General features: G+C 47.4%; 1 protein-coding gene across 3 annotated transcripts in view; it reads left to right on the top strand.

Annotated features, from left to right (window-relative positions):
• The window catches only part of FANCD2 (FA complementation group D2), a 536,781-nt gene that overhangs the window by 408,128 nt on the left and 106,463 nt on the right, over window positions 1-22,190 (top strand). For all 3 annotated transcript variants that reach the window (XM_029599610.1, XM_029599611.1, XM_029599609.1), the window contains 3 exons: window positions 7,864-7,992; window positions 12,223-12,341; window positions 14,013-14,123. In XM_029599610.1, the coding sequence (XP_029455470.1) occupies window positions 7,864-7,992; window positions 12,223-12,341; window positions 14,013-14,123 (359 nt within the window). The remainder of the gene's footprint in view (window positions 1-7,863; window positions 7,993-12,222; window positions 12,342-14,012; window positions 14,124-22,190) is intronic.

Below are 22,190 nucleotides of genomic sequence, written 5' to 3'. Positions count from 1 at the left end.
CAGGCCGTGGTTCGCAGATCTGGTGAATCTACCTACGGACAGTCCTCTTCGCCTTGGTCACCTGCCCCATCTTCTTCGGCAGGGTCCTGTATTTTTCAACCAGGCGGATCACTTCTGTCTAGCGGCATGGCTTTTGAACGGCAACGTTTGAAGCGAAAAGGTTACAAGGAAGAGGTTTTTGCCACCCAGCTCAGGGCTCGCAAGCAGTCGACATCTCTGGCCTACGTCCGGTTCTGGAAGGTTTTTGAAAATGCCTTCGAGGAGTTGGGTGTTTCGGCGCGTTCGCCTTCAGTCGCTGTAGTTCTCACCTTCCTGCAACGGGGACTCTCCAAGGGTCTTTCTGTCAGCTCCTTGCGGGTACAGGTTTCGGCTCTTGGTTCCCTTCTGGGCACCATCGAGGGTCGGGCGGTAGCCTCTCATCTGGATGTCATCCGTTTCCTCAGGGGTGCTAAGCACCTGAAACCGCCCGTCCGGCCTACTTGTCCCTCATGGAGTTTAAATTTGGTGCTTCGGGCTCTTTGTTCGGCCCCTTTCAAACCTCTCCATCAGGCTACTCTCAAGGACTTGACGCTCAAGACTGTCTTCTTGGTTGCTATTTTCTCTGCCAGGAGGGTGTCAGAGCTTCAAGCTCTTTCCTGCAGAGACCCTTTCCTGCGGTTCTCAGACTCTGGCGTCTCTCTCAAGACCGTACCTTCTTTCTTGCCGAAGGTCGTTACTTCCTTTCATGTAAACCAGTCCGTGGAGCTCCCTGCGTTTTCTGCCGAGGATATCGTGGCATCCGGCGGCGGTGAACTTCGCCGTCTTGATGTTAAACGCGTCTTGTTGCGTTACCTTGAGGTTACCAATGATTTCCGGGTCTTGGATCACCTCTTTGTCCTGTGGAGTGGAGCTTCTAAGACTACGATCACTCGCTGGTTGAAGGAGGCGATTTCTTCAGCCTATATCTGCAAGGGCCGGGCGGTCCCGGAAGGGTTGAAAGCTCATTCCTTGCGCCCTCAAGCTACCTCTTGGGTGGAGAGTCAGTCGGTCTCTCCACAGGAAATATGCAGGGCAGCTACATGGAAGTCCCTGCACACCTTTGCTTGTCACTACCGCCTTGACGTTCAGGCACCAGTCTTTGGTTCCTTTGGTCGGCAGGTGCTTCGAGCAGGACTGTCTAGGTCCCACCCTTTGTAGGGAAGCTTTGGGACATCCCATGGTCTGGACTGATCCGGGTACGTACAGGGAAAGGAAAATTAGTTCTTACCTGTTAATTTTCGTTCCTGTAGTACCACGGATCAGTCCAGACGCCCTCCCGTCTTGTCTGTCCGCTCTAATTTTTTCCTGTTTTCTCCTTCTTATAGGAGCAGCTAGTATCTCTGCATGGCTCTCATGGAATTTCATTACAGGCACCGGAAGCATCTTTATGATGATCAGGGATAGTCATGCAAGAGTGTTTTAGTAACACAGTTTATTCACTTGTTCTGTTGTTCTGATTGTTTACACTAAATTACTAGTTATTCTCTTACTTGCTTGATCTTATGCCTTTTTTTCTGCTTTGACAATGGTTATACTGAAAAGGGCTGTAGGGTAGGCTCTGTCCTCATATAGGATACCCTTTCAGTTTTGGTCTGTCTCCACCTGCTGGAAAGGAGGCTTAACCCATGGTCTGGACTGAACCGTGGTACTACAGGAACGAAAATTAACAGGTAAGAACTAATTTTCCTTCAAGTCTAAGTGCCCCCTCCGCACTGGGGATCCGCAGGGGGGATACAGACTCTTCTGATCTGGATTCAGATCTTGGGGACGCGGATTGTCAACCCCAGATTCCGCAGGGGGCGGATGACCCAGAGCCAGATCCACCGCTGGTGGAGAGAGGCTCTCAGGCAGCTGAGGGCGATGATCCTAAGGTGGTTCGCCTTTTTCGTAAAGACGAGTTGGCACCTCTTATTCCAGCTATACTCTCTGAGCTGGGCATTGACAACCCTCCCGAGGAATCCAAACTCGGGAAGATAGACCCTGTCTTGTTGGGCCTGAGAGGTCCTGCTACTGCCTTTCCTTTTCATTTTTCGGCAACGGACTTGTTGTTTCGGTAATGGGATACCCCGGATCTCAGATTAAAGGTCAATAAAGCCATGGATAAGCTGTATCCTCTGCCAGAGGACATCTTGGAGTTGCTGCTGCGTGTCCCAAAAGTGGACACTGCAGTGTCCGCTGTCACAAAGAAAACCACGATTCCTGTCCAGGAACGACATCACTCAAGGATCTGCAGGATAGAAAGTTAGAGGTGCAGCTCAAACGGATCTTTGAGGTCTCAGCCATGGGAGTCCGGACGGCTATTTGTAGTAATTTTGCTATGCGAGCCGGGCTTCGCTGGGTGCAGCAATTACAGGCCAATGTAGATTTCTCGGCCGAGGAAGCGGCTCAGGCGAACCGTTTGGAATCCTCGGTGGCTTATTGTGCTGATGCCTTTCATGACCTCCTCTGGACATCAGCCAGGTCCATGGTGTCGGCGGTCACAGTTCGCCGGCTCTTGTGGTTGCACAACTGGTCGGCGGATGTGTCTTCTAAGGCTCAACTGGGGTCCTTGCCCTTTAAGGGTAAGTTACTTTTTGGTAAGATCTTGAACGACATGATTCAGTCGCTAGGAGAGAATAAGGTGCATCGCCTGCCGGAAGACAGACCTCGCTCATGCGGTTCCTTCTCTTCTCGAGCCAGATTTAGAGGGAATCGGAGGTATCGACCTTCTAAGTCGCTCGCTTCGTCCTTTCGTTCGGCTCCGGCGAAGCAGCAAACCTATACCCAGTCCTTTAGGGGTCGAAGATTTGGCAGACCTGGGGCGGTTCTCCATTCCTCAGGAGCAAAATCCTCCCAATGAAGGAGCGCTGGTCCACTCCTCGACCCCGGAAGTAGGGGCAGACGCCCTATTCTTCGAGGAGTGGACCAAGGTGACCACAGATCAGTGGGTCCTGTCCGTGATAAAACAAGGCTACACTTTAGATTTTGCGCGGCGCCCCCGAGATCAGTTTCTCATCTTTCCCTGCGGGTATGCCACAAAAAGAGTAGCAATTTGGGAGACATTGCAGCGACTGCTACAATTAAGGGCCATTGTTCCCGTTCCTCCAGAGGAGCAAGGAAGGGGTCGGTACTCAATATATTTCATGGTACTAAAGAAGGAAGGATCATTCCGTCCCATCCTAGACCTCAAGGAGGTGAACAAGTGTCTAAAGATCCCACGATTCCGCATGGAAACTCTCCAGTCGGTCATTACCTCGGTGCGGCAGGGAGAATTCCTAGCTTCGTTAGATCTCACGGAGGCTTACTTCCACATAGGAATCCATCAGGACCACCAAAGGTTTCTGCGGTTCTTCATCCTGGGACAGCATTTTCAGTTTCGAGCTCTACCCTTCGGTCTGGCGACTGCGCCACGGACTTTCACCAAAGTGTTGGTGGTGGTGGCCGCTCATCTCCGGAGGGAAGGTCTCCTGGTGCATCCCTACTTGGACGACTGGCTGATTCGCGCAAAGTCGGAAGCCTTAACCAAAGATGTGATTCACAGAGTCCTGCAGCCTCTACGGTCACTGGGCTGGGTGGTCAATCTATCCAAGAGCAAGCTTGTTCCCTCTCCGTCCTTGGAGTATTTGGGAGTGCTCTTCGACACCCAGAGGGGCCGAGATTTTCTCACCATGGACCACATCATCAAGTTACATGCTCAAGTGCAGAGTCTGTTGCTCAAAATTTCTCCCAGGGTTCGAGAATATCTACAGGTTCTTGGGTCCATGGCGTTGACCTTAGAGCTGGTGCCATGGGCATTTGCTCATATGTGGCCCCTGCAGTATGCATTACTGTCCCGTTGGAACCCAGTATCCGAACAGTTTTTTCTTCCATTGCCGCTTACACAAGTGGCGAGAAACAGCCTAGTGTGGTGGCTGGAGACAGACAATCTATCCAGGGGAGTTCCCCTGGAGATTCTCGAATGGACAATGGTCACCATGGATGCCAGTCTCTCCGGCTGGGGAGGGGTGTGCCAGAGGAAGTCCGTGCAGGGCTTATGGTCTCCCGAGGAGTCTCTGTGGTCAGTCAATCGGTTGGAGACCTGGGCAGTGCGGTTAGCGTTACAAGCCTTTGATCCTCTCCTACAGGGGAGGGCAGTCCGGATATTGTCGGACAATGTGACCATGGTGGCTTATATCAACCGTCAAAGAGGAACCAAGAGTCATTCTGTGTCGGAGGAAGCAGCTCAGTTGTTCAGCTGGGCAGAACGTCACTTGATCAGCATTGCGGCGTCTCATATTGCCAGCATGGACAACGTCCAAGCGGATTTCCTCAGTTGACACCATCTCGATCCCGGAGAATGGGAATTGTCAGAGGACGCATTTCAGCGCATATGCCTAGCGTGGGGAACGCCCAGCATGGATCTATTGGCGACTTTTCGGACCGCCAAAGCCCCACGGTTCTACTCGCGCCGCCGAGAGCCAGGAGTGGAAGGAGTAGATGCTCTGGCTCTACCCTGGCCCATAGACATTCTTCTGTACGCGTTTCCATCCTGGCCGTTAATCAGCAAAGTGCTCCGTTGGATAGAGCGTCATTCAGCGCCGGTGATTTTGATAGCACCGGAATGGCCGAGACGTCCTTGGTTCGCAGACCTCCTCAATCTCGCGACGGCGGGTCCCATTCGGTTTCCAGGAATCCCGGATTTGCTTCATCAAGGACCTGTTTGTTTGGAAGAAGCCGATCACTTCTGTCTAGCAGCATGGCTTTTGAGTGGCGCTGCCTAAGTGACAAGGGTTATACTCCTGCGGTAGTGGCTACTCTTCTCCATTCGCACAAAACATCCACTAATCTTGCGTACGTTCGGGTTTGGAAGATTTTTGAGGCCTGGTATCTTGATCGAGACGTTTCACCGACCAAGGCTTCCGTATCCAATATTTTGTGTTTTCTGCAAAAGGGGCTGTCCATGGGCTTATCGTGTAGTTCATTACGTGTGCAGGTAGCAGCCCTTGGTTGTTTGCGTGGGACGGTGCAAGGCGGAACTTTGGTGGCGCATCCTGACGTGGCGTGATTCCTTCGGGCAGCTAAGCATTTACGTCCTCCGCTTCACCAGCCTTGTCCTTCTTGGAGTCTGAATGTGGTACTTACAGCCCTGTGTGAGGTGCCCTTTGAGCCTTTAAGGAGGACAACTCTGAAGGATCTTACATTGAAGGTGATTTTTCTCGTCGCTATCACTTCAGCTCGGTGAGTGTCAGAGCTCCAAGCTCTTTCTTGCTGGGAGTCTTTCTTGAGGATCTCCGATTCGGGTGTTTCCATCTGCACAGTTCCTTCTTTTCTGCCGAAGGTAGTATCTTCTTTTCATGTCAATCAATCAGTGGAGCTTCCAGCCTTTGGGGATCTGGACCGTTCAGATCCTCTGTGCCACGATTACGGAAGCTGGATGTTCGTAGAGCGCTTCTACGCTACTTGGAAGTCACGAATGAGTTTCGCATGTCGGATCATCTCTTTGTGCTCTGGAATGGTCCTCGACGGGGTCACATGGCTTCAAAAGCTACTATTGCTCGTTGGATGAAAGAGGCTATCAGCTCCGCTTATTTGCTAAAGGGCCGAGTTCTTCCAGTAGGCCTTCGGGCTCCTCACAGGACTACCCAGCTCAACCATCAAGCCACTTCAGATGATACAAAATGCTGCGGCCAGAATCCTGACCAGCACCAACCGGAGAGATCATATTACACCCATCCTCCGAAACCACTGGTTACCAGTCAACCACAGAGTCCTACACAAATCTTTAACATTAATACACAAATCCATCCACAATCTCCTTTATCTCGACCTTGAAATTCCGTTAAAACTCCATACATCTAACAGACCAATTAGAGAAATATCCAAAGGTACGCTACAAGCCCCCCCCAACCAAAGCCACACGACTCATCGCATCTAGGGACCGAGCATTTTCGACAGCAGGCCCAGCCATCTGGAACAACCTCCCTGCAGAACTCAGGCTGGAACCTTGCCTGCTAACTTTTAAGAAAAAACTCAAAACGTGGCTGTTCCGCCAAGCCTTCTCAGAACCCTGGGACACACATTAGGCGTTATCTACTCACAAACAATGGAACCTCCCCTCCTCTGATTTCCTGGACGACATGGATACCGACTCTAACATGTGGACTAACTCTAGTCTGGACTAACTCTAGTCTGGAATTTGTTATGTCTCCCTTTAACTTAACTTAATCTTTCTTCTTCCAGCTACCTAAGCTTCCAAGTTCACGGTCCTCGTTTAATGTAACTTTGTTTTTTTCCTTTACCTTAGTTTTACCCCTGTTCGATGTAAACCGACCTGATATGGTATTTAACTATGAAGGTCGGTATAGAAAAATGTTAAATTCATTTTTCTCTTCTCTTCATCACGTTATTTATGTTTTTTGGTTGTATTATCCGCACCCCTGTTTTCTGTAAACCGACATGATGTGAACGAGTTCATGAATGCCGGTATAAAAAAACCTTAAATAAATAAATAAATAAAATTCTACTAGGTTGCAAGCAGCGTCCTGGGCGGAGTCTCATTTCGTTTCTCCACAGGAGATCTCTAGGGCGGCGACGTGGAAGGCACTGCATACTTTCTCGCGACATTACCGATTGGATGTGCAGGCTACTGATTCGGGAGGATTCGGAGAAGGTGTGCTACGGGCGGGCCTCTCTGGATCCCACCCCGGATAGGTACAGCTCTGGTACATCCCAGCAGTCTGGACTGATCCGGGTCGTACAGGGAAAGGAAAATTAGTTTCTTACCTGATAATTTTCGTTCCTGTAGTACCACGGATCAGTCCAGAGGCCCACCCTGTCAGAGTGGTTCAAGTGGGGGAGAGTCCGCTCGCCTTGCCATTATTTTCTGCAGATTTTTTAATTTTTTTCCCGTTCCTTCTGGCCTGTGTGGTTCTATAGGTTCCAATCTTACTGGGGTTAAGTGACCCGGTGGTAACGTTTTTTCCTTTTCTTGTTCAGGAGTTAGTGTATATAGTTATGGTATCTTATGGGAGCCATCTTGCTTTGTCATTACGAAATACTGGTGGACTGTAGGTGCACTTTCCTATAGAAGGTGAAGCTTTGTTTTTAAAACATCTCTGTCTCTATCTGCTAGAGGGGGAGCAAAACCCAGCAGTCTGGACTGATCCGTGGTACTACAGGAACGAAAATTATCAGGTAAGAAACTAATTTTCCTTTGGAAATTTGAAAGCCAGAGATCTGGCATTTTTTTTGTTGCAAAGGTTGCACTGGTTACCAATGGATTAGGTTTAAGGTCTTGAGTATGATATTAACATTATGAAATTGTAGGGGTTCAGACTTTCTTTTAGTGAGATTGGTGCAGTATGTTCCTGGGATGACATCACTTTCCTCAGTGTTATTGTGTATCCCAGGACTACAGGAAACTCGCCTAGTAAAAAGTGCCTAAGAGCTTTATCTGTTGCTCCACTGTAGTGAGACATTCTCCTAGTGGAAGTTAGGTTTTAAAAAGACTACTCACAATTTAGAAAAAAAAATGAAAACCTGGATATTTTGTTCTGTTTTTTGCTGAAAGGAGGGGACTGGGTGTTAAATGTACAAGGATGAAAGTACTAGATGAGTGGCTGGGATGGGGGCCCAGGGCCCTTACAGAGCATTTGATTTCGGGAGAGGATAGTGGCTAAGTTTTATACGATACTTTCAAGTACTGTAACTGTTGATTGTATTGTACATTATTCTAATGTAATTATTGTGCATTGTATATGTCAACTCTATTATTGCTGTATGTAAATTGCATTGGGTCTCTCTAAGGAGTTGAAATTCATAACTTGAATTGAATTAAATTCATAACTTGAATTGAATTAAATACTGGCTCACTAATTGTAACCATAGCCTAAAAGTGGCAGGACCATTGGATTCTCACAGCTGCGCCAGAGGTCGGCTCAAGAGGTTACTCACAGCACCATCCAGCTCCTGAACCCATTGTGCAATCACATGGAGAACATGCACAATTATTTCCAGGTGAGAGGGCTTGCACCTTGTTAGATCTTGCCAACTCTTTCTAATCACACCTCTATTAGGTTGTTTCCTAGAAACTCTTGTCTATTTTATTTATTTACTTATTTATTTATTGTAAGCTCTGTTCTAATAGGGAAATCAGAAACAGTGTATATTATATGGTCACTGGTGTGAAGAGTGCAGTTTTTGGGATTATGGAGTCCGAAAAACTGTTACACAGTAAAAGAAACTATAAACTTTGGCTACTAACAGATTAATTCACAGGCTCAACACAGCACAAATTTAAAACTACATTTCTACAGTCACATTCACTATCAGGCCGATACAGTACAGTGCGCTCCGGTGGAGCGCACTGTACTGTATCCAGTGGAGCGCACTGTTAACCTGCATTTGGACGCGCATTTTTGACGCGCTAGCTTAAGGGGTAATAGCGTGTCGAAAACGCGCGTCCAACCCCCCCGAGACTAATAGCACCCGCAACATGCAAATGCATGTTGATGGCCCTATTAGTCATTCCCGCGCGATACAGTAAGTAAAATGTGCAGCCAAGCCGCACATTTTACTTTAAGAAATTAGCGCCTACCCAAAGGCTGTCAGCGGGCTCGAGAACCGACGCTGGCAAAATTGAGCGTCGGCTGTCAAACCCGCTGACAGCCACCGCTCCTGTCCAAAAAGAGGTGCTAGGGACGCGCTAGTGTCCCTAGCACCTCTTTTTACCGCGGGCCCTAATTTAAATATTTTGTCTTACTGTATTGCGCGCACAGGACAGCGGGTGCTCTCCCGCGAACTTTACTGTATCAGCCTGTATGAAACTGCCCACAGTGATGACAAGCAGGAACCTGCATCATTACATGTCTGGCTTTGTACTCTAGCTTTGCCACTGCTTTATTTTCCCTAAGTTCCTATAGGAAAATTTGTTCTTACCTGCTAATTTTCATTCCTGTAGTACCACAGATCAGTCCAGACTGCTGGGTTATGCCTCCCTTCCAGCTGATGAAGACAGAGAAAAACTTGAAGAGCGCACCCCCTCTTAACCTGGTATGCCACCTGCATCTCCTCAGTATAAAGATTATCCAAGCAGAAATGAGAATGATAGTGGATCAAGCAAGGACAAAACAGAGAATGTTTAACAGAAACTGGCAAAAAAAAAATGCCAAACTCAGAATAAGAAGAAACCTGTAGCCTTCTTCTGAGCCCTCTGCAGCAAAAAATGACTATCAGAGTGGACTCTCAAGAAAAAAACTTAGTAAATCCCCTGTAAAAGGAGGGCATCTGGACTGCTCTGTGGTACTACAGGAACGAAAATTAGCAGGTAAGAACCAATTTTCCTTTCCCTGTATGTACCCAGATCAGTCCAGACTGCTGGGATGTACCAAAGCTTTCCTATTTAGGGTGGGACGTTGAAAGTCCCACTCGAATGACACCACTTCCAAAGTTGCTAATGTCCGGAGCCTGGACATCCAAACGGTAGTGTCTAGCAAATGTATGTAGAGTCTTCCAGGTTGCTGCTCTGCAGATTTCTTGCGGCAATACCAACTGGAATTCAGCCCACGAAGCCTCTTGAGATCGTATCGAGTGCACTTTCAACCCATCTCGAATAGGTCGGCCTTGACAAATGTAAGTAGATGAAATAACTTCTTTCAACCATCGTGCAATGGTCACCTTGGACGCTTTATGACCCTTCTTAGCTCCGCTCCACAAGACAAACAAATGATCGGAAACCCGGAAAGAATTTGTGACCTCCAAATAGCGCAACAGAGCCCTTCTAACATCCAGGCGCTTCAACTCCCTCTCATGAGATATATCTGGAGAGATATGCTAAAAAGCCAGGAGCTCCACTGATTGACTTAAGTGGAAGGTCGAAACCACCTTTGGCAAAAAGGAAGGAACCGTTCTAAGAGAGACTCCAGAATCAGAAGTCCGCAAAAAAGGCTCCCTACAAGAAAGGGCCTGGATCTCCATGATCCTCTGGGCCAAGCAGATCTCCACCAAAAACACACTCTTTATTGTGAGGTCCTTTAAAGTGGCCCGCTTAATACATTCAAAGGGAGTGTCACACAAGACCCTAAGCACCAAATTAAAGCTCCAGGATGGACAAATTGGATGGACAGGAGGATTCAAATGATTCACCCCCCCCTGGAAAAAACGCACCACATCCGGATGGGACGCCAGAGTTCTACCATGTACCTTGCCTAACAGAGAACCCAAGGCGGCCACTTGGATCCGAAGGGAATTAAAGGACAACCATTTGGCTAAGCCTCTCTGTGAGAATGCTAGAATGTGCGCCACCAAAGACTGGCGGGGGAGAACTCCCTGTTTACAACACCACGATTTGAAGACTCTCCATATCCTGACGTAAGTCAGGGAGGCAAAAGTCTTCCTTGCTTGCAGAAGAGTAGTAATCACATCCTCCAAATAACCTTTCTTCTTCAATTGCCACCTTTCAAAAGCCAGGCCGCTAGACAAAAGCATTCCACCTGGTCGAAAAATATAGGGCCTTGATGAAGCAGATTTGGAAGATGTCCAAGCCTCAGAGGACCGTCCACCGCAAGATTGCCCAGGTCCGCGAACCACGGCCATCGGGGCCACTAGAATTATCTTCCCTGGATGGATCTCTATCCGTCGGAGAATCTTGCCGATCAGAGGTCAGGGAGGGAAGGCATAGAGGGAGTACTTTGGCTCGCCACGGAAGTACCAGCACGTCGACTACCTCTGCTCTGTGTTCCCTTCTGTGACTGAAGAAATGTGGAGCTTTGGCATTTCTTTAAGTAGCCAAGTCCAGGTGGGGAGGCCCCCATCTGCGAGAGACTAGGCCCATCGCTTTGTCAGAAAGTTCCCACTCTCCTGGATCGATCCGCTCCCAACTCAGGAAATCCGCCTGTAGGTTATCTGTTCCAGCGATGTGGGATGCCGTAAGAAGGGCAAGATGCCATTCCACCCAGGCCATGAGTTGTTCCACTTCGGCAGCCACTGCCTGACCCTTGGTGCCACCCTGCCAGTTGAGGTAGGCCACCGTCGTCGCATTGTCGGACAGGACTCTGACCACCCGGTTGTGTTTCAGTGGTAGGAAGTGCCGCAGCACCATCCGAACTGCCTTGATCTCCAGGCGATTGATGGACCAGCTCACTGCCTCCGATGACCATTGGCCCTGAACTGATTGGGACTGACAGACCGCTCCCCAGTCGAAAAGACTGGCATCCATGGTTACTACGACCCACTGAGGAACCTGAAGGTCCACACCGTGACTCAAGTGCTCCGGGATAAGCCACCAGCCAAGACTGGACCTGGCTGAATCTGTGAGAGGAAAGGGGACCTGAAATTCCTCCGACTTTGGATTCCAACGGGAGAGTAACACTCTTTGTAAGGGTCTCATATGAGTAAAGGTCAACGGGACCAACTCCAGCATGGACGGCATGGAACCGAGGACCTGCAAGTAGTCCCAGACCTTGGGAAGTGAAAGCGACAAGAGACAACAGACCTGCTGAGTCAATTTGGCAATCCAGTCTGGCTGGAGGAACACCTTCTCCACACGGGTGTCGAACCTTGCTCCCAAGAAGTCCAGCATCTGAGACGGGAGGAGGTTGCTCTTTGCCTGATTGACATTCCAGCTGAGAGATTCCAGAAGACTCATGACTGCTGTCTCGCAAAGGGCTCTCGACTTCGCTCGGATGAGCCAGTCGTCCAGATATGGGTGAACCATTTCATGCAAGGAGAGCCGTTCCCCCCCCCCCCCCACCCCACCCCCCGACGCAGCCGTGTTTGGCGAAACACGGGTCCGTGTCGGGGGACGCCGTGTTGATAAACTTTTGCGTCTTTTAAGCAATGGAGTTGCCGATATAATGAATTAAATATTTGTTTGTACAAAATTTTGAAGTTTGGGACTGACTTTATGTTCCTGCATCTCCCTGGTGACTTGGATAAGAACTAAAGTGAAATACAACTGGGCAAACTAGATAGGTCAATTGGTCCTTACCTGTGATCACCTGCTATGCTGCCATGTTACTATATGGGTTGCTGCAGAAAAAATATTAGTACTAGGATGTCAATGTGTAGCCTCACTGTTAATTTTACTCTTGTGCAAAATTTCTGTTTTCTTATCTGCATTCCCTGAAATTCTAAATGTGTTATTTCATCAAACTATTACAAACTAACAATTAGAGAGAGGATCTAGTTCCTCTAAAAGCAAATATTGAACCTGGTCCTGTTTTGTTTTGTTTTTTTGTTGTTTTGAAGGTATTGTTGACAGAAAACCATGGAGTAGTGGATGCACCAGGCGTGGATTTAAAGGAGTATCATTTCATGTCCTCCTGCTATCAACTGCTACTTCAGATCTTACATACTCTTTTTGGTTGGTGAGTTTAGGAGATGTGGTCAAAATGTTGAGCTGGAAATCTGGAGAACAACCGAGATGCAAGGCCAGTAGGTTAAATTATTAATGATGCTGTGTAACCCTGACCAAGTTGCTCTCTTTATTTACTTCACTGTAGCTGGTAATAATAATGTTTCTTCTTATTTCTGCCAATGAGAAGTATTCATGCAGTTCTAGTACTCAAACTCTTAACATATCAGAGGTTTATGTGATAGGATCCTTTTTAGAAAAAAAGGTGGTCTGTAAACGCAAATCAATTTTTTCAGCCTATTGTGTGCAATTTCGGTTTCCCTGTCTTAATAAAGATATAGCAGAACTAGAAAAGGTACAGAGAAGAGCAACCAAAATGATACAAGAAATGGAAGGGCTCCCCTATGAAGAAAGGATAAGTTGGGGCTTTTCATCCTGAAGAAGAGATGGTTGAAAGGAGATATGATAGAGGTCTATACAATTTTGAGCTGGGTGGATTGGGTAAACAGGGAATGGTTATTTACCTTTCAAATACTATTAGAACTAGAAGCTAAGAGCACATCTAAAACAAATCAGACAAAATATTTTTTCACACAATACACAATTAGTATGGAACTTGTTGCTAGAAGATGTGGTTAAAGCAGTTAGTGTAGGATTTAGACAAGTTTTGGAAAAAATTTCATAAACCATTAACCATGTAGACTTGGGAAAGCCATTGCTTATCCCTGGATAAGAGCAAGGAGGATTGGATTTATTCTTTGGGATGCTGTGGCTTGTTGTGACCTGGTTTGACCATTGTCTGAGACAGGATGCTGGGCTTTATGGACTTTTGGTCTGACCCAGTATGGCATTTATGTTCATATAATTGCATCGGGTAAGACAGGTGTACAGCAGCCTCAATGAGCACTTGCTCTTCACAGCCACTGGCAGCCGTGTAGACAGCAGTCAAGAGAGAGAAATCCTCAGAATTGGTGCAGGAGTGTCCCTGAGTAGGGTCACTTGCTAGATCAAGGATAGGTGACTCTAGGATATCCGCAATGAATATGCATTAGATGCATCTGCATGCAAATATATCTCATGAATATTCAGTCTGGATATTTAAAAAATCTGACTGGCTTAACACTCGATCAGAGTTGCCTACTTCTGCACTAGATGCTTTCTAAGATCTTGCACTGTTGAGCCAATGCCTCAGTGAGTACAGTAGCTACTGTTGTACACAAATTCTGCTTAGGAAATGAAGGCACAGGGCTGACATCTCTTTCACAACCACATACTAAAATAATTTTGTATGGAAAAACCCTGGGGACTAAGGAGGCCAGATGTTTGGATAACAGTCGCGCTGATGTTGGTGGCTGTTTGGATTATTTTGGGACCCTGTGGTTCTCTGATGAAAAGGGAGGGGGGGGGGGCTGCTGGCTGTGAACTAAAAATGGGATTTGGCATGCTCAGTTACTATGAGGATGAAGGAAAATGACAAAAAATGTCTTGGATCAGCAGCTATATCCTACATGTGGTCAAGCTTTACTGTAGTCACTAGGATATATCCTTGGTAATTTGGCCAGAAATAACTGAACAGACTGAATGGACCATTTGCTTTTTGTTCCTACCAACATCTATTATTACTATGTTGATTGAAGTTCAGTAGGTAACAGATTCAGAATAAGATTTTTGTTTTCTTGTTCAGGAATGGGTTCTGTCAGTATGAGAACCGTAAGCTGCTAAAGTCAGCACTGGGAGTCCTAGCAGGACGGCTGAAAGAGGGTGACTTAGAGTTCACTTTGGAGGAGTTGGTCAGGTGAGTCTGTTTTTAGCATTCTTTATAAAAAAAAAAAAAAAGTGCTTATATTGGTGGTTTGGCCATCAATCTATCTGACACTCAGGTGGGATTAGTAGTATCAGCAGCCTGTACTGCAGCTGTGGACAGTGGAGGTGCCCAAGAATTCCACCCATAGGTGGGAGGAGGTAGAAATCCTGGGTTCCCCTATTTTGCCCATCCCTTCTTTGCTTTCCGACGCTGTATTGGAGAGTGAAACCCATCGAGGGTTGGGAGGAGACAGTACTGTCTTGTGTAGAAGAGACCCCCTATCAGCCTTATCCATCCAACAGCAACCAGAAAAGAACACTCTGAGAGCCAGCAACCCTCAGAACACTAGCTCCCAGGGCTAGTGACTCTTTATCGCCTGCCTTCTACAATGGATTCTGCACCCCAATTCAAGGGGAAAGGAGGAATAAAAAAAGAAACAAAAGCAAATTTTGTGCACCTTTCCCAAGTGCAGCCAGTGTAAGTCCCCTGGGAAAGTTGAGCTGTTCCATTCTTGTTCTGTCTGCAGTGTTGCTAGTGAACACTCTATACAGTGAATACAGCCAGAAAAAAAAATATAGCAACAGGCCAATTGCCTCCAGATAATTAGCGATACATATGGCTTGGGAATTTTGCTGCTAAATATAAGTGGGTGTTGGGGGTTTTCACCATGCGAATTACGTTTTTTATCACAGTTTTAGATGGATTCAATTTAATAAAGTGCATATCAATTTATCTTAAAATATTTATATGCTGTGTTGCATGGTGTATGTATGTGGTTAGGGTGGGGTAGCAGGGAGTATGAACGTGGCTGAGAAAAATGGGGGATCGGAGTGGTAAAGTGTGGCTATGTGTGTAGCTAAAGGAAGTGGCAGGGTTTGTGTGGGTGGACATGGTAGTCTGTTTGTAGCTGGTGGCAAGCTATGTTTTTGGCTTCAAGGCTGGTGGCAGGCTATGTTTCCTCTCTCTCACACACAAACTTACACATGTTCATTTTCTCACACACTCCTCTCATACACATACCCATGCTCACTGTAATGGAAAGACACTTGGCCTTGGAGTGGTATGATGGTGTCTGATGGCAAGTCTGCAAATTCTAGGTAAGAGGACTGACATTCTATGGTTAGAACACCTCTAAGATTAGCATGCTTTGGTTCTGCCTGATAGGCCCAAGGTAGGTGTTGTGGAGCTTGTGTATTGTGGGAGCATGGAACTTAAGTAACATAGACTTAATTAGCATCTGAGAGACATGGTAGAAGGAGGGACAACCAATGAGATAGTGCTATGCCAATGTACAAATTCTATCACAATGATGGAGAGGAACAACTTGGTGGTGGGTTGGCGCTTTATGTCTGGGATGGCATAAAGTCCAACAGGATAAAGATCCTGCAAGAGACTAAATGCACAGTTGAATCTTTATGGGTAGAAATCCCTTGTTTGTTGGGGAAGAATATAGTGATAGGAGTATACTACCATCCACCCAGCCAAAATGATGAGATGGACAGTGAAATGTTAAGAGAACTTAGGGAAGCTAACCAAATTGGTAGTGCAATAATAATGGGAGATTTCAATTACCACAATAATGACTGGGTAAATGTAACATCAGGACATGCTAGAGAGATAAAGTTCCTGGATGGAATAAATGACAGTTTAATGGAGCAGTTGATTCAGGAATAGACAAAAGGGAGCAATTCAGGATCTAGTGAGAGAGATAATGGTGGTGGGTTCTCTTGGCAATAGTGATCATAACATATTCAAATTTGAATTAATGACAGAAAGGAGGACAGTAAGCAAATCCACAGCTCTAACACTAAACTTTCAAAAGGGAAACTTTGACAAAATGAGGAATGAATTTAAAAAAAAAAATGAAAGGTGCAACTACAAAGGTAGAGTGTGCAACAGGCATGGACATTATTTAAAAATACCATCTTAGAAGCACAGTCCAGATGCATTCCATGCATTAAGAAAGGTGGAAGGAAGGCCAAACAATTTCCAGCATGGTTAAAAAGTAAGGTGAAAGAGGCTATTTTAGCCAAAAGATCTTCATTCAAAAATTGGAAGAAGGAACCATCAGAGGAAAATAGGATAAAACATAAGCATTGGCAAGTTAAATGTAAGACATTGATAAGACTGGCTAAAAGAGAATTTGCAAAGAAGTTGGCCCTAGAGGCAAAAACTCATAATAAACTTTTTAAAAATATATCCGAAGCAAAAAGCCCTCAAGGGAGTCGGTTGGACCATTAGATGATCAAGGGGTTAAAGGTGCACTTAGGAAAGATAAGGCCATTGCAGAAGGACCAAATGAATTCTTTCCTTCAGTGTTTACCGAAGAGGACTTAGGAGAGATACTCATTCCAGAGATAGATTTCAAGGGTGATGAGTCAGATGAATTGAATCAAAGTATGGTGAACCTGGAAGATGTAGTAGGCCAGATTGACAAAATGAAGAGTAGCAAATCGCCTGGACTGGATGGTATACACCCCAGGGCTCTGAAGGAACTTAAAAATGAAATTTCAGACCTATTAGTAAACATTTGTAACCTATCATTAAAATCATCCATTGTACCTGAAGACTGGAAGGTAGCCAGTGTAACCCTAATATTTAAAAAGTGCTCCAGGGGAGATCCAGGAAATTATAGACCGGAGAGCCTGACCTCCATGCCGGGAGAAATTGTGGAAAGTGTTATAAAGAATAAAGTCATAGAACATTTAGATAGACATGGTTTAACGGGACACAGCCAACATGGATTTACCCAAGGGAAGTCTTGCCTCAGAAATCTCCTACATTTTTATAAGGAGTAAATAAACATGTGGACAAAGATGAACCTGGTAGATGTGGTGTATTTGGGATTTCAGAAGCCATTTGACAAAGTCCCTTATGAGTCTTCTAAGAAAACTAAAAAGTCATGGGATAAGAGGCGATATCCTTTTGTGGATTGCAAACTGTTTAAAAGACAGGAAACAGAGTAAGATTAAATGGTCTGTTTTCACAGTGGAAAAAGGTAAACAATGGAGTACCTCAGGGATCTGTACTAGGACTGGTGCTTTTTAATATATTTATAAATGATCTGGAAAGGGGCACAACAAGTGAGGTGCTTAAATTTGTGGATGACACAAAATTATGCAGACTAGTTAAATCTCAAGTGGATTGTGATAAATTGCAGGAGGATTTTGTGAGATTGAAAGATTGGGCGTCCAAATGGCCGATGAGATTTAATGTGGACAAATGCAAGGTGATACATATAGGGGCAGATTTTCAAACCCCTACGCGCGCCGGGCCTATTTTCAAAAGGCCTGGTGGCGCACGTCCCGGGGCTTTTCTGAATGGGCGGGATGGGGCGGGGAGACAGTCCGGGGGTGTGGCAGGCAGTCCGGGAGGCATGGCTGAGGACTCCGGCACAGCGGCCCTTTGCCTTTGTGCTGGAGGATCGCATGCCAGCACTTGGCCGGTGTGCGCAAGTTACGCCAGAGGCAGGCATAACTTCCACAACAAAGGTACGGAATTTTTTTTTTCGGGCTGGGGGACAGGGAGGGGAGGGAAAGGTGGAGGGGGGGGAAGGAAAGTTCCCTCTGAGGTCGCTCTGATTTCGGAGCGGCCTCGGAGGGAACGGGGAAAGCCAGCTGGTCTCCCCGAGGGCTTGGCGCGCGCAAGGTACACTAGTGTGCACCCTCTTGCGCGCGCTGACCCCTGATTTTATAACATGCGCACGGCTGCACGCACATGTTATAAAATCGGGCGTACATTTATGTGCACTGGGTTGCATGCACAAACGTATGCCGTGCTCGTACTTTTTAAAATCTGCCCCATAGGGAAAAATAACTTTTGTTGTGTTACACATTGTAGGTTTAAACATTAGGAGTTACCACCCTGGTAAGAGAGCTAGGTGTCATAGTGGATAATACATTGAAATCATCGGCTAAGTGTGCTGTGGCAATCAAAAAAGCAAACAGAATATTAGGAATTAGTAGGAAGGGAATGGCGAATAAAATGGTGGATGTCATGCCTCTGTATCACTCCATGGTGAGATCGCACCTTGAATACTGTGTGCAGTTCTGGTTGCCATATCTTTAAAAAGATATAGTTGCCTGGAAAAAGTACAAAGGAGGGTGACCAAAATGATAAAGGGGATGGAATGGCTCCCTTATGAGGAAAGGCTAAAGAGGTTAGGGCTGTTCAGCTTGGGAGAAGAGACGGCCGAGAAGGGATATGATAGAGGTCTTAAGATCATGAAAGGACTTGAACTGGTAAATGTGAATAGGTTATTTACTCTTTCAGATAATACAAGGACCAGAGGGCCTTCATGAAGTTAGCAAGTAGCTCATTTAAAACAAATCGGAGAAAGTTATTTTTCACTCAACACATAATTAAGCCCTGGAATTCATTGCCAGAGGATGTGGTAATGGCAGTTAGTGTAATTGGGTTTAAAAAAGGTTTGGATACGTTCCTAGAGCAGAAGTCTATAAACTGCTATTAATCAATAATGATTAGTAGCTTGGGATCTATTCATTTAATGTTTGGACACGTCAGGTACTTCTGACTTGGTTGGCCACTATTGTATATAGAATGCTGGGCTTGATGGACCCTTGATTTGACCCAGTATGGCATATCTTATGTTCTTATGTTCTAAATGCTAATGTTATCCTATAGTATACAAGAGATCCCTTTATATCAAAAGGCAGTGTGCTACCAACAAGCCACATATGAGGCTTTCCCCCGGGCTTGGGCTTGGGTCACACCTTCCTTGTTCCTTTCCACACCAAATAGACCTTTAAACTTTTTTATTGCACAACTCTAGGCTGCTTTCCAAGAACGTCAAAATCACCAGTTTTCCCAAACATAATTCATACCAGTTACCTTTGTAAAATTCTATTACATAACATTTTTCTTTGAGTCCTTGCTGTTAATACCATAGCTCTTAGGACTAGCTCCAGTCTTATTCGCCAACCGTGCCCTCTGTGCTTAAATGCTCAGTTTCCATTTGTTATAATGCATAGCTTTAATATTGATTTTCTAGCGTGTAGCAGATGGACTCAGGACCAGTGGGTATAATGTGCTCCTGATAGCAGTTGGAGACGGATCAGATTTCAATCTGACATCAGCCCTAGTACATATACCCCTGCAGGACACCATGCTCTTCAATATTTTCCGTCTCCATAGCAGTTCGGGACTCTATACATGCTTGCACAGCGTTAGAGTATTCTAACCAAAGAAATCTAAAACAGAGAATAAATCTTACCTCTACAGACGAGCCCCGCTCTCCTGCGGTGATACCTACGGGTCCCTCCCCCAATCCCTGCATGGACTTAGCCCCCGGCATCGGGTGCGGCTGAGAGGCAGCGGGTGCAAATTCGAGCGCGGCGGTGAAGGTACTTTTCCCTCTCCCCCCGCAGTCAGAGACTGCCCAGAACGAGACCGGGAAACGCAGAGATAAGGTAAAGTAGAAAACTTCTTAAAAGTCTCCGAGGCTCAAATAGCCACACAGATCGCCAACCGGCGTCAGTGCTAACGGGTTGATCAGCCCTATCCGGGCTAGACCCTGGTTCGATACGAGGGTCCTCCCACGTGGAGACCCTCCGAGGTGGTCGCCATATTGCTTGCGAGGTTGCTGTCGCCATTTCCATTTGATCGCCGCCCTGTCCGCCGATTCGTTCTGTGCGCACAGAGGCGAGCCGTGCGCACAAAATCACTTGTGTGCACACCAGCACGCGCATAAGTGCCATGCGCACAGTGACGCGCACAAGGGCGCTGGGTACACAGCTACACGCTCAACTGTGCCGGGCGCATAAGTAAACACCATGCGAACAGCGGCACGCACATATTTTGAGCGCGCATCCGACCTACACGCACAACTTCGGCGCACCCGTAGCGCATAACTCAGCCTCCCAGCGTACACTTAAACGCACAAACCGGAGTTTTTCAGCGCACATAAACCATGGCACCACCAGACAAGAAGCTTGAGGCCCAGGGCCTCTGCCCAGCATGCAACATTAGAGCTGCGCAGCACGAAGAAGCCACGGCCTTGTGTATACAGTGTGAGGAGGCCCTGGGTGATCCAGCCCAAGGTCCTCCCCAGCCGGTACTGGGATCTGGATCCACCGACAGTACACCGGACTTCGCTACCCCCAGCGGGAGCCTCCTTCAAACAGGGCTCCCCGGGGACACAGCGCCTCTCAATTTAGACCCAGCATCTTTCTCCTGGGTAGAATTCTTCAAAGGCCTACATACCTTTGTCTACCTGCAACCGGCGCCCCCGATGATACAGCCACAGCCTCCCCCACAGGACCCTAACATCCCTGGACCCTCTAAACCCAGAGAAGTGCCTCGCCCGCCCAAAAGCCCCAGCATTGGGGACACAGATACCTAGGATGAGGATCAAGACTCCCTGGAGGAAGGAGAAATCCCTCCAGAAACGGAACCCTATCGAACCATGAGGCGGTTCTTCGCCAAAGACTAGCTTTCAGACCTCATGGCACACAGCTTGAAAGTGCTTGCTATCTCAGGCACAAGTGCCACAGGAGAACCCCCTCATCGAGGGACTCTGTCAGGCCTTCCGCCATTTTCCTTTCCTGCAAGCCGTCCAACAGCTGATTGACCTGGAATGGGAGTCTCCAGAGGCCACGTTCAAAGGGGGGCGGACCCTGGCAGCCATGTACCCCCTGGACCCCGCCGCCAAAGATCTCCTGGCATTCCCCAAAGTGGATGCCATGGTCTGCGCGGTTGCTAAGCGCACTACCAGCCCAGTCGAGGGAGGAGCGGCAATCAAGGATGCTTCTGGAATCCATCCTCAAACAGTTATTCGACGTTTCAGCTATGTCGCTACAGATCGCTGTCTGCTGTGCTGTGGTGACACGCGCCTGTTATCTAAGACCAGGAACACCACCATGCCTGTCGAAGCACTAGAACTAGCAGTATCATTCCTCACGGATGCGACCTCTGACCTGGTACGCACCGCAGCCAGAGGCGTTTCGTCCGTCATGGCAGCCAGAAGACAACTCTGGCTCCGAAGCTGGTCAGCCGACGCGACGTCCAAGACGAGACTCATGAGAATGCCCTTTAAGGGAACCCTCCTGTTCAGAAGCGAACTGGAGAAGTTAGCCGACAAATGGGGCGAATCCCCACTACCGCAGCTACCAGAGGACAAGAACAAGAGAAGCCAACGCCCCTCGCCCCGAACAGGGGCAGGGGATCACAGCGCTTGAAACCGTACAGAAGTACATATCAAACATCTCGCCCCGCAGGCAGGGGCCAGTCCTTTCGGAACAAGCATAACAAAAGGGGAGCCAGCTCTGGCCCAGGTCCCAGCCGCACCCCGCAATGAAAATCAGCCAGCCCATCCACAGGAAGAAGCCATAGGGGGCAGGCTTGCCCTATTCTACCAAAGATGAGTCGAGATAACTTCGGACAAGTGGGTCCTAACCATCATTCGAGAGGGATTATTATCTGGACTTCCACAACATTCCTCCGGACAAATTTGTGAAATCTCCCTGCCACGTCCTCTCCAAGAGGGTGGCAGTGGAAACCACACTGATCAAATTGCTCACCTTAAAGGCCAAAACGCCAGTACCCACACAACAACAAAATACTGGGCACTATTCCATCTATTTTATTGTGCCCAAGAAAGAGGGTACGTTCTGACCCATCCTAGACCTCAAGTCCGTCAACCGTCACCTGAAGGTCCTCGCTTCCGCATGGAAACCCTATGCTTGGTCATAAGAGAGATACAGCCTGGAGAATTCCTCAGAAGCCTTCCTGCACATCCCGGTCCACCTCGAGCATCAGCGTTTTCTATGCTTCGCGATCCTGGACCACCACTACCAGTTCCGAGCACTACCCTTCAGGCTAGCCACAGCACTCCAAACATTCACCAAAATCACGGTTGTAGTGGCAGCGACACTGAGGAAAGAAGGAATCCTCATACACCCATATCTGGACAATTGGCTGATCAGGGCAAAATCCCCAGAGGAAAGTCATCAAGCGACCACCAGAGTCAAAACTCTATTGGAGGACCTCGAGTGGGTGGTCAACACAAACAAGAGCTGTCTGCAGCCCTCCCAATCCCTG

This window comes from Rhinatrema bivittatum, chromosome 4, assembly GCF_901001135.1.
Source record: "Rhinatrema bivittatum chromosome 4, aRhiBiv1.1, whole genome shotgun sequence".
NCBI lineage: Eukaryota > Metazoa > Chordata > Amphibia > Gymnophiona > Rhinatrematidae > Rhinatrema > Rhinatrema bivittatum.
The sequence above is the reverse complement of the archived record's forward strand: the minus strand, read 5'-3'. Positions and strand labels throughout refer to the sequence as shown.